Below are 13,310 nucleotides of genomic sequence, written 5' to 3'. Positions count from 1 at the left end.
TTTCATCGACCCACAGGGATATACGTGGATCCACCTCCCTCATTCTATGAGGATTTTGATTGGCCAGTTCTGGGTCTCATCACACCGCCTCTGTATAGAGAGTGGTCGAACGGAGGGAATACCCAAAGAGGGTAGCATCTACACCTTGTGCGACTCCCGGGAGATTGAGTCGGCGGAGCATTTCACTTTCCGGTGCTTAGTGTACTACAAGATCAGAGACCGATACCACTGCCTTTTGAGAGATGGTTTCAGCTCTCTACCTAGTCTCCTATCCTACCTAGACTAGAGATGCTTGGCAGCCTTTTCATGAGGCCATACAACACAAGAAGCGGTTGATCAGGGTATGCAAGGGAGATCCTGACACACCTGAACTCTACTCGGAGCATGATTACTGAGTTTTTCCAGCCAAACAGTATTGACCAACAAGACTCATGGAGACGGCGATCGTAGGGACCCGAGCCAGAGTCAGAGACACGCCAGACTCAACAGCGCACTAAGGCAGAAATCACACTAGGGGACCTCACTATCATGCTCACTAGGTCAAACACACGACCTATAGGAGTTATGGTGCACTTGTTCGCCGTAGAGCTACAACCATCCAAATTCAGCAGGCTCTACATGCTGACAGCCAGCAGTGCCTTATCGCAAGGTTTTTGCCACCACCATAGCCTCATACACCGTCGACCCCTCCTAGAGTTGACACTCTCGCTGGCCTCTACTCTCCTTTTGTGCACCAACACCATACTGTTTGTTGCCCATGTGGCAGCCCACACTCCCTCCTCTCCCTCTCTGTTTGAATGATGCCACAAATCCTGCCCATGTGGCATTCTCTCAAACCCTAGGTTGAACGGGGTCCCCAATGCTCTCCTCACTTGGGGGCTTACAAACAGGGAGGTATTCCAACAAGGAGGACAACTGGCTTCACACCCGAGGGTTGGAATTGATGCATGCTTAAGCCATGGTGGCCTTGCATGCAGCCCCATGGATGAGTGTGGTGTCCCTGATGGAGAGCTACAATAGTGCTCTTCAATAAAAGATACAAGCGTTGCCGATTGGCCAGCATATGTTGTGTCTTGTGGGCAGCATATGTAGCTGTCACATGGGCAGATCCAAAAGTATAGCTTGCCAGCCAATTCCGCAGGACAGGCTGCCATGTGGGCAGCACAAGGGATTGCCACATGGGCAGAACACTGAGTGGCCCAGAAATAAACCAAGGGTTTGGCGTAAAAAGGAGCTGGTCGGCCCATTTGGGGTTAGCCTTCTACAGACTTCAGGTCAGGAGTATGAGCCAAGCTCAGCCAGGCTGACTAATCGTCCCTCTTTAGTGCATGGTTCACCAGTTTTAGGCCCTAGGTTCATCAGGGGGGTGCATCCGGCCCTTCCTCTAAAGGAGCCCTTCGCCGGCTCTATCAACCCATCCTAGCTACCAAAGCCTCTGATTGGCACGCCCCAAGGAATAGAGAGTACAGAAGGAATTGAAGCAGATGTTGGCGTAGGAAAAAACTATGCACATATCTTTAATACCTTGTCATAACTAGAGAGTCACTTGCTGTAGTGCAGCTCTACTTCCTGCCAAAGATCACTACCAAGGGACTATACTACTGAAATGGATCCCGAGACTTCCCTACTGTTCCTCTATGCAACCGAATTGCGCGGTGATAAAACAAAAGAGGAACACGGCTAAAAACAACAAATAATCTTCAGACTAGAAGATATTGAGGCCGGGGCAATCATGGAATCAGAATTGCAGTGTGATCTGGCTCCCAGTGACAGTAGCTTAGCACACCATCCAGAGCATGGATCCAAAATTACAAGAATCGTGCGAGACACAATCTCATTGTAAACTTTTCCAGACACAAAGCAGAAAGCCCACGAATCACCAATCCCAAAAAAAAAAAGCAATCTCAGGATAACGTAACACCCACAAGCACCTTCTGACAGCACAAGAAACAACAAAATATAGGAAATAAACCCACATCTCACTGGGAAAAGTCTCTCTATATCTGCATCAGGAACCAACCACGTACAGCTCCACAGATGTCTTCTTGTCTCAGACCAAATTGCACATGGAGCCAGCAAGAAAACTCTTTTAATGACGTACACAAGTCAGCGATCAAGCTTCCTCAACAACTCAACAACCCACCAATCACGTGATCGTAGGTAGATCCATAGACAAATCAGCGCCTGTATTAAACTGCCTCTGCCTTATCACCATCCAGTCACTTTAGAAGAGCAGCTAAGGAGAATCTTGAATGAACTCTCAAATCTAGTAATTCAACCAGCAACCTGACAAACTCTTGACTCAACGCAATTCGATCAATCATTTGGCATACTGATCGTTCTCATGCCACACCAACGGAGGAAAGACACCAGCACATTTGGCATACTGATCGTTCTCATGCCACACCAACAGAGGAAAGACACCAGCAGCAAGTTGTTCTTCTCTCTTACTATCAGGAAGTCAGAGTCGATCAGAGAATGACGTAGGAGCACCTTTCAATTCAACAGCAAGAACATTTTCCCTTCGATCATGAAACCATTGTTGTGAACTAGCACGTCACTCAAGCCTTCTTCTCAGGAAATATCCCACGATCAAATCAGCAAATGATCACAACAACAAGAACGTATCGCAAAGAAGTTGTTCAGTTCCCTTAGAACAAATCACAATCAGCAACTGGCCTTTCATTACCCTCACGATGAGTCCAGTTCCCTTAGAACACCATCGTTGAAGAAGACCAGCACGTCACGCTGAACTGCGTTTCTTTGCAACCACACTCTTCCTTCTCCCATCGCACTTCTCCTCTTCTTCGATGTTAGGCTCTCCCCCATTTGCATGCCAACCCCCTCCTTGAGACAGCCACGGATCCATCACCCTTTTGGAAACTCTAGAAATCTTCCACCATTTAACATGGCAGCTCCCACTTCCTTTGAGCATTTCACCTGATCACGTAGCCAACTTGCACATCCATGCAAAACTCCCACATTTGCTGGCCACCTCATCTCATGCATTAAACCACTCTCTTTCCCTTTCCCAAAAAACATACACCAAGGCAAAAAATGCCCCACATTCAGATTTAATGCGCATTCCCTTCAAGCCAGCACTTACCCACAATCTATCACAAATAATGAATCCATCCTTGACACACGGGATACTCATATGAGCCCCAACAAATGGAAACCACTCATAACAAAGGAAACCTAAGACACAAGGTAATAAAAGAACATTTATCAAGTCACACACAAAAAACTCCGTCACACATTGGGTACCACAAATGCTCTGGATATGGGTGTACCCACACTCCTTCTCATCATTTTCCATTTGCCCCTGCAAAAAAACCATTTTTTATTTATCTTGAAAATACAGCCATTCATCATAGTTCCAGAAGTAGTCTCTGGTATCCCATAACCCAAACCAAAACATAAAAGTGCATATCTATGTGCCTACCCTTTATTATGTACAGTGTACAAGAGCTTACTACATTTTTTGACCTATCAGCGGCACTGTGACTTTTGTTGAGACCCTCCCCCCCCAAATGGGGGCCTTTTCACATCTGGCCAACCAAATCCATGATGTAGCTCATCAGCCTAGAACACGTTGGTCAGGATGCTGGTTGGCCATACAGTCTGTCTCAGGTTAGTCCTCTGCCTTGACCTATAATGTCACATGCACCAGTGCCACGGACAGGTGGCAATGACAACTCGCTGCATAGTCACCATCTCGCAGCATCCCAAAGCAGCTTATTCGCAGGGTTTTTGGGCCATTCCAAGAGACAATTGGCAGGCCCAACTGGTCACCCAAGGTCAGCCTTCACAGCTGACCAATTCAGGTCACTTAACCCGACCAAGCAGGTCGGTCAACCGACTGGTCTGGTAGCTCAAGACACCAGCCAGTTGGCTAGTCTTCCAGCCCTATATAAGGGGCTATTTTCCCCTCACTTTGGCATTCAGTCCCCAGCCTCCAGCAGCAGTACCAGCGCTTGTACAGCCCTCAGCCCACCCTGAATTGCACCGTACAACAGCAGTCCATCAGCCATTCAAACCGCCATCCACAGGGAAGGTTGTCTCGAGCGCTTCAGCCGGGGTGAGGTTTGGGGTTCTGTTTCAGCAGCATAGCTCCATCGCTTGCAGTCACAGGTACGGGAGTTTTCTCAGCTCAGTTTTGTATGCCGATATGGCACTCAATGTATGAAAGTAATTAGGGCATGTATGCCATAATTATAAATAAAGCAGTGTACTATAATTAGGAAGATCTCTGGTGCCTCTCATGTTTGAGTTCTCCTTTTACATTTCATCTTTTTTTAACACAGCATGCTCTCTGCCAGTAATCCAGCCATCTTCTAGGGCCATATGCGGTGCCCACACAGCAGGCACATAAGTTACACCAGCTGCCAATGTGGCAGCCTTCTTCTTCTTCTTCTTCTTCTTCTTCTTCTTCTCCCCTCTCTCTCTTGCTCTCTACCGAGGTTGGCACTAGAGTTATCCGGACGAGTATCTGAGAGTGGGGTTAGCACAGCCTGGTACGCACACATATGTAGATGGTTTGCCAGTCAAGGCATTCAGATGTATTGTTTTCCCCCATTCCAGTACAGCTTGGATGACCCATTTCTCCAGAGATGAGATCAACCGTATCATACGGTTATATCTACTCCAGCTCTACACATCACGGACTTGGGGGCGGAAGCAGGACTTTCCCACCAAGATCCATATGACCACTTCCTGAGATTATCAGAGAATGGAGTGATTATCAAACCCCAATATCTGAAAGACAAACGGGTCTCACGCATTGAGGATTGCCATTGGACAGATGTGGGTCTCGTCCCATCAATTGAGGATCGAGCCAAGGACAGCCGCAGGCACACCCAGAGAGCAGCTGATCTATGCACACTAGCAAAGGTGGAGACAGAGGAGCAATTCCTATGTACTCGTCCTGTCTACTATGAGATCTCTGTCTCTTTCAGGAGGGATATGGATTCGGTCCACTCTCTCGGCTGATCCACATCCATGACATTGGCCTCTATTTGATGCAGATGCAGCGACACAGAGATAAGTTATTGCAGCAGATTAGACAGCAAGAGGTGAGTGTGTCACAAGAGACAGATCAAGCAATCAACACGTTACCAACTTCTATGCACTCGAGTTAGCCCTATTGACATAGTGGGGTAGAGGAGGAGGAGATCGCCGACATGAGAGCATGGATCTGCAGGAAGAGACGGTGCGGAGCGGTGGAGCTAGAGACACAGAGGCCACCCACGAAGTAGAGGCTAACCAAAGCACGCACGATAGAGGCCTTTTGTTCCCTCTCTCTCTGCCCTCCCGCTGCCTGCTCCGCCAGCCCGCTGGCTGCTCCGCCCTCCTAGCTCCCCGCCTCTCGCAGCTCCTCCCTCTCACTGGCTGCTGCGGCCTCCCGCTGCCTCCATCGCAACGGCAGCTCCTCCCTCCCGCCGGCGGCTCCACCCCTCCGCCCTTGCAACACCACCCTCCCGCCTAGCCTCGCCACTCTCAGCCCTCCTTCGCCTACCCTCAGCCTAGCTTCGCCACCCCTCAGCCCTCCCCGCCTACCCTCAGCCTACCTCCACCTAGCTTCGCCACCCCTCAGCCCTCCCCACCCTATCCTATCCCGTCACCTGGCCACTCCTCCCTCCTCCATTCCCCTCCACCTTCATCGATTCTCCTCCGCCCCGACCTACAGCCCCGCCTTCAGCCCCCTCCATTGAGCTCCCGCTCCCCGTCATTTTTCAGGCCCCTGGGTGTACCTCCCGCCACGGGGGGGGCTCATGCTCCCGCTCCCGCTCCTACACTAAGACCTGCACCGAACACGGAATCAGCCAAACAAAATGGGGAAAGGTGGCAAAGATACGGATAAAGCTGCCAAGAAAGACAACAACAAAACCAAGAAACAAACACAGCTGAAACTCAAGATGTGAATACACGCTACAACCGTAGTGGACTCAGAGTTGACAACAAAGAAAGGCGGGGTCCACCTTTGCCTCAGCTTCAATCTCAGCTTCCATCTTAGCTACATCCTCATCCTCAGCTTCAGCCTCAACGTCAGCTCCAGTTTCAGTTTCAGCTCCACTTCCATCCACAGCCTCTACATCTACAGCTACAAATGGCCCGCTGGTTTCACGTGCTTTCCACATGGGGGAGGCTCCAGTGTTGTGGACTACATCATGGGATCCCCTACCTTCACATCTCGCATCACTAACTTTACCGTAGCACCTCTCCCTCCAGGGGCTGATCATACCTATCTTTTCTTTAGCATTTCTAATCCTCGTCGCACAGCACTTTCCACCCCGTTGAGTTCTTACTCCACCTACCATGATATATGCTTTTATCGCGATCACTCACCTACTTACTCTGGCCATCTGTACATACTTCTCGCATACATTGACTTTATACCCCTATTAGAGGATCAAGCTGTCCTAGTCACCCGCTCTCTACACGTTCTCCACTCCTATCACAAGAGGTCAACCAGGTTATCCATGAGGATCTATTACAGCTACACACATTCCAGACCTGGTTGGGCCCGAGTGATCTTCCAGTGAAGCTGGGCTTCTACAGAGATCACTTCTTACATATCACAATGGAGGTATTCATTGATCCACCAGGATACACGCACATTCACCTACCCCACTCGCTGAGGATCTCCTTGGGCAGTTCTGGGTCTCTTCACACAGACTTCGTATCAAAAGCGACAGAGCAAAGCGGTTACCCAGGGAGAGGCGCTTATGCACAGCTTATGCACACTGTATGACATGCAGGAGGTTGAGACAGAGGAGCATTTCATCTTCAAGTGTCCTGTTTACTATGAGATCTGAGGACGTTTCTACTGCCTCTTCAGAGATAGTTATGGGATTTTGGCCCGTTTCCTCTCCTGCCCAGACCAGCGGTGTTTGGCAAGTTTCATTCATGAGGTGCTTAGACACCGCGAGAGCATACTCCGAGCACGGAGACAGGAGCAAACTTCTTCCTCGACTGATCCCTCTCAGAGCTCTATCATGGAGTTCTTTCAGCCATACCACATAGACCCCCACGAAACGAGACCTCGACATGACTGTGGCCCGGATCCTGTGACCCGACAGCTCAGACAGAGGGTTGACACACAGATCATACTTAAGGACATCCTCTCCTTGTTTAGAGTCGGAGCCCGACCGATAGGGGTCACAGTGGCCCTGGTTAGACGCAGAGCTACAACTAGGAGACGTACGAGGACTACGCCTTTGAGGGGCCGACAGCACTCTATTGCCGACCTCATGCCTACACTGCCTAATCCATCTTGATGTCTTGCTGCTGATGAAGATGATGATGTTGATGATGATGCTGAGATTGATATATAGTCGACTATCGCCATGGCTATGTTGTACTTAGGACTTAGTACTGCCATTTTGCATTTTTTGCATTTTGCATTGGTGTGGATGCTCGTTTGATAGCTCCACTACCACAGCTCATTGCATCAGTTAGCTCTGCTATAACTATGCATGCACACTATATGACATCCCAAATCAGCCAGTCCCTAATCTCACATATGCCACGCCCCACATCTTGCACCCTCTTTACTAAGGGATGAATGAAAAATGCCGTAATGAAACTTCATACTGGCTGAGCAAAGGATCATGAGGGGCTATGCACTGAGTTCATTGCATATGGGATAACCCCCTAGCCCCCTAGCAAAGCTTTTTAATGAAAATGTTTGTTTGGGGTTTCCAAGCACCTGGACCATTAACACTATTTTACCCATCCACAAGGCAAGGGATCCCATGAGCCCATAGAATTATAGGACCATTATGATTAGACATGTCGTGTCCAAGATTTATGCATCAGTGCTTGATTCCGAGGTCACTCGATTTGCAGAGTGTCGAGGACTTAGAGCAGCAGGACAGGCTCGATTCCGGTGGGATCATGATACCATGGTTCACATTCTCACGCTCAGGTGTATCATTGAGGAGGTGTGGACACGAAAGCAGAGGGTTTACTATTGCTTTATAAATTTCCGCAAGGCATTTGATACGGTCCCGAGAGCCTGCCTCCTTCGGCATCTATAGGATTTGGGTTATGACCAGGAGATCATTTGGGCTGTCATGGCACTTTACGAGAGAGTCTCAGGCAAAGTCCGAGTAGGGTCTAGGTGGACAGACAAGATCATGAGCACTATTGGGGTCAAACAAGGGTGTCTATCACCTACCCTGTTTGGCCTATACATTGACGAGCTCGAGACAGTGATGCAGACACAGAGGGGGATTTGCTGGCACTCTGATCCAAATATTGCTATATGCAAATGATGTGGCCCTTCTGTCTTCCTTAGCAGAGGGGCTCCAAAGACACCTTGACGCACTACAATTTTTTTGTGAGTCTCATGATTTGAAGGTCAAGCTTGGTAAAACCAAGGTTATGATATTCAATACATCTCAAGCCGTCATGCACTAGGAGCAATTCACATTTGATGGGTCACCTGTTGAGATAGTTTCATCATACACGTATCTTGGGGTTGTCTTCTCCAGACCCATCTTCACTATGAGACCCGCGATGAAAGCCCGCCTAGGCAGGGGATAGGCTTCACTCGCCAGATTAGAGAGGCAGTGCTTCCACTCACACTTTCACGATCCATGGACCAAGGGGTTGCTTTTTGACTCCTTGGTCCACCTAGCGGTGATGTATGGCAGCCCCTTGCTGAGGGTCAAACTTGTCGGATATAGAGTGGGCTCGTGTGGAGTGGCTACAGGTTCTCATGCTATTGCGGATGATCCGCAGTAAGCCAGTCCCTCCCTAGATCATTTAGGCTGAGTTTGGGTCATCCCCATTACAGCTAGATGCTGCATTTCGGGTCATCGCGTACCTATGCCGAGTCAGGGAGTACAGGGATTACACTTCTGGGCGCAGCATACTACCTTGGCTAGCATTGTTCTCCTCTAAGGCACTTTCAGCAGGAGGGGACCAGAGATGGTATGCACGCACACAGAGATGGTTTGAGCGACTAGGGCTCCACATGGATAGACTCCCTCCCTTCCAATACAGTATGGACGCTCCATTTTCTCCCCTCCTATCACACGAGGTCAACTAGGTAATCCGTGAGGATCTCTTACAGCTATACACATTTTGGACCTGGTTGGGACCGAGCGAACTCCCAGTGAAGCTCAACTTCTACAAAGATCACTGCTTACATATCACATAGGAGGGTTTCATTGACCCACCAGGATACACGCAGATCCGCTTACCCCACTCACTGGGGATCTCTATTGGGCCGTTCCGGGTCTCTTCACATAGACTTTGTATCGAGAGCGAGAGAGCAGAGGGCCCACCCACCATGGTTGGATAGATATGCATTTCTAAAGGTTAGAACTTTAGAAACATTAGAAACTTGCCTTAAAATTTAGGGCTTTTGTCCAAAAATTGTACCTTGGGTTAAGGTCGACAGCCGTACATCGTACGACGCCATTTCCAACACCTCGAGCTGCTCAACGCATGAAACCTGCAATCCCGTGTGTCAATCTTGGAGCCTTGTGTGCTTTCAGCCTACCCTCAGCAAAGTTTTGAGTACTTGCCTTGGATTTTGTATATTGTATGATGTATCATGTATGTTCTAGTAATAAGTGCAATGTGCATGGGCCATGGCACATGCAACATGATGCGTCTCAATATCTACTATAAATTACTAATAACTAATAAGATATCTTTTATATATATATATATTTATTTATTTATTTATTTATACGTTTCTAAAAGTTCTTAAGTTTAGGTACTTTAGGTACTCGACCCTTAACGTACCTAACGTTTCATACCTAACGTTTTTGACAACCATGCCACCCAAGGAGAGGTGCATATGCACATTATGTGATATGGAGGAGCTTGAGACGAAGGAGCACTTCATCTTTAGGTGCCCCATTTACTATGAGATCCGAGGGCGTTTCTACTACCTCTTCAGAGATAGCTTTGGGGTTTTGTCCAGATTCCTCTCCTATCCAGACCAAAAATGTTTGGCGGGCTTCATTCATGAGGTAGTTAGACACCGCAAGAGGATACTTCGATCACAGAGACAGGAGCAGACTTCTTCCTTGGCAAATCCCTCTCAGAGCTCTATCATGGAGTTCTTTCTGCCAGATCACATGGACCCCCACAAGACGAGGCCTCGACATGATCATGACCCAGAGCCAGTGACCCAACAGCTCAGACAGAGGGCTGACGCGCAAATTACACTTGGGGATATCCCCTCTCTGTTCGGAGTCGGCCGGCCGACAAGGGTTACTGTGGCCCTTGTTAGACGCAGAGCTATGATCAAGAGACATCATAGGGCCGCACCTGTGAGCAGCCGACAACACTCCATCACCGATTTCATGCCTCCATTGCCCCATCCATCCCGATGTCTTGGTGTTGATGATGATGATGATGATGATGAGATTGATATGTAGTCGACCACTGACATGACTATGTTGTACTTAGTACTATCATTTTGCATTTTTGCATTCTACGTTGGTGTGGATGCTCGTTTAGTAGCTCCACCCTCACGGCTCGTTTTGTACTAGGTTTTTCATAGTCTCGTAGACCCATCGGTCTTCCGAAGACTTTAATAAACTTTCTTTCTTTCTTTCTTTCTTTCTTTCTTTCTTTCTTTCTCTCTCTCTCCAGCCCCCATGGTAGCTTCCTTCCATGCTCACGTGGCTTGTCACATTCCATACCCTGCTGCAAGTCCTCCTCTGCTATATCCTCTTCATATGGGGCTCACAGGTGGGGAGGTGACTCCTAGTCCCCAACATTTGATGCTGCTCAATGATTCCCTGGCTGCCTCCATGTGGAGCATTTTTGTGATCCTTTTGTGACAGTTGTTCTTGGCCGTGTCCGTGTGTTCAGGAGCATGGTAATTAAGATCTTTTGCTGCCTATTTTGCTTAGTGCTTCTCCAAACTTGTATGTGTCTGTTCTATCTACTTGTCAGCACATGTTGTAAAGGAGATTCGAGAGCTAGTATGAGCGTTATAATCTGCTGCCAAAGGTAGTGAGGCATATGCTACCCTAATTCTCTCCCACAGTAGCTTGACATATCTAATCATACACCCAACTGGACATCAGTTTTGCAATGAAGTGCTGAGTTAGTTTTCACCAAAGCCAAGGGTGAGTACTCAAATATCACAAAGTACGAGCAGCACTGGGTTCACTTATTGAACCCTAGATGGGTATTGTGATTCAAATTGGGCCGTTGGTTTTAACATCACACGATTGACTACAGATTGCTGTTTCTTGCTGGGGTGAAGGGCCATCTCCCAGCTCAGCAAGAAGTTACATACACTTGCTCTGTACTCTTTCTTTGACGGAAGCTCAGTACAGAGCAACGTGCACAGCTGCTTGTGTAACTTAGATGGATTCAGGAGAGCTTGCATGATCTTCAGGAGGATGTAGCAGTGACTCTGTGGAATAGCGAAAAATGCATTGGAATTACAACCAGTGTTCCATGCTAGGAAGAAGCACATTCAGTACAACTTCAACAAATCACTGATACAGGACGAGCAGGTTGAGCTTGTATACTGCCCTATGCACAAAACCCTTTGACAATTCACGCAACTCTTCCTAGCAAGCGGATGGAGCACCTCATCGAACGGAAGGCCACCAACAGTTCATTGAGAGGGGTTGAAAGAATAGGTGTAGCTAATGCCCTAATTGTGAACATCATACAAGGACAAAGGGATATGCATAGTATAGGAGAATGGGTGCACATACCCATCATGTTCTATGCTCTTTTGGGCTGCTTTGGCTGGCCCATAGGGGGCAGTTTTGGGCTGTCAGTGACCAAGCAGCTTGCTGATGACCTATATGGTCAACAATGTACATAGATTTCTAGGCTATTTATACTCACTTTCTGCCAACAGAATGCGAGGCACACAGTGATATGTGTGCCCTTTAAAACTTACTACCTCTCGAATTGAATGCTAGTACTACTATTTCCAGTGAGACGGCGACTCTTAGGGGAGATAAAAATACATTATGTGTGTGCGCGCAGTAAATACCAGCATTATGGTTGATGCAAACGAGAGTATTTATTAGGAACTGGCATGGTGCTGTAAGGTTGCAGTTCCGAGGCTACTACGCATGATAGTGCTTTAGAGCAAATTGCCAAACTCTTAGACCTTCTAGAATGGTTGAAAAGAGAAGTACAACGCGTAGAGTATATGGAAGCTTTAAATTTCGCAGGAAGGTAAAGGGCGTTGCCTCGACATCAAGAGGCCCAGAATTGTGTTCCCGCTCTTTCTGCCATTCGTGCACCAGGGCTTGTGCGGCCACAGTATTGCGGCACGCCAACACCACGTGGGCACCCGCTTCAGCAAGCTGCCTGCGACAAGCAAACAGACAAATCAAGTGAGAACCTGCTAGCGAAAAAAGTACGACGATCGAAGCAAAGCATTCCAGCTTAAAAAGATTGTTAAGGCAAAAAGAGGAAGATCTAGTTCGGTTTCACAAATTCGCATGGTAATCTGAGGCGAGGACAGAATGGCAAGGGGAATTTTACTTGGCAGTTTCGAGGCCGATCCCGCTAGTAGCGCCGGTGATGATGCAAGTGAGGTCAGTGAGGACAGGAAGGGGCAAGCGATCGGGCAAATGGCAAGTGAAGATTCGTTGGAAGAGGGTTTCACTGGTGACGCTGATGCAGGCGGAGATCCAATCCAACCAACCCAACGACGCATTCGACATACTCTTCTTGGACTGCTAATCACTGAGGGCAATCACATTGCCAGAATGGAAGGCCTCTCGCGAGCTCAGCAGACAGAAAAGTTACAACGAAGAAGACGACTCTTTCCGAAAAGAAGGGCGTCTTCCTTGCTCTTCATTGTCGTCGTCTTCTTCTTCTTCATCATCATCATCATTGTTCAATGGAGGAAACCCACGTGTGTAATTCGCACGTGCCTCCAGACATAAGTCACATTAAGCCTTCGGCCCATAACATTTTTTCTTTGAGCCTCTCGGGCCAGTTTGCAAACCACTTGATTTTGATTTCGGGTTGGCCCTCGCAGTTTTGGAGGGAAACCCGCTTGAGCCCCTCCTCTAGAGTGGGGGCTAGCAGAAAAACCTGGTTGCTCCTTGAGCCCCTGCTCTAGAGTGGGGGCCAGCAGAAAAACCTGGTTGCTGGTTAGCTTTAACAGGGACAGGGCAATTTTGCAAACCACCCCTCCCGTGTGAACAAGCACTTAGAGAGCATTCTCGCATGTAGACGGAGGCACAAACAACCTTCAGCATTGGCTTAATGAGTACATAAAATCGGGAAACCCTACAATCGCATCTAACTTCAAAGAAATTCCCAACAATAATGGTGACCTTCTCCAACCTGGT

The 13,310-nt window shown here is 48.2% G+C and overlaps 1 protein-coding gene across 2 annotated transcripts in view; it reads right to left on the bottom strand.

Moving 5' to 3' along the window:
- The window catches only part of LOC147891126 (dehydrogenase/reductase SDR family member FEY-like), a 42,516-nt gene extending 29,628 nt beyond the window's left edge, over window positions 1–12,888 (bottom strand). The window contains exons 1-2 of one of the 2 annotated variants that reach the window (XM_087389598.1): window positions 12,493–12,888; window positions 12,195–12,315 (exon numbers count right to left, since the gene is read on the bottom strand). In XM_087389598.1, coding sequence (XP_087245724.1) covers window positions 12,195–12,315; window positions 12,493–12,674 — 303 coding nt within the window. In that variant the 5' untranslated portion in view covers window positions 12,675–12,888. The remainder of the gene's footprint in view (window positions 1–12,194; window positions 12,316–12,492) is intronic. The other variant, XM_087389597.1, reaches the window with a different exon arrangement.
- Between the last annotated feature and the right edge of the window lie 422 nt (window positions 12,889–13,310).

Source organism: Dipteris shenzhenensis, chromosome 18 (genome assembly GCF_047967505.1).
Source record: "Dipteris shenzhenensis isolate YYH24624 ecotype China chromosome 18, Dip_SZ_1.0, whole genome shotgun sequence".
Classification (NCBI taxonomy): Eukaryota; Viridiplantae; Streptophyta; class Polypodiopsida; order Gleicheniales; family Dipteridaceae; genus Dipteris; species Dipteris shenzhenensis.
This window is presented reverse-complemented; position numbering and strand designations above follow the sequence as displayed.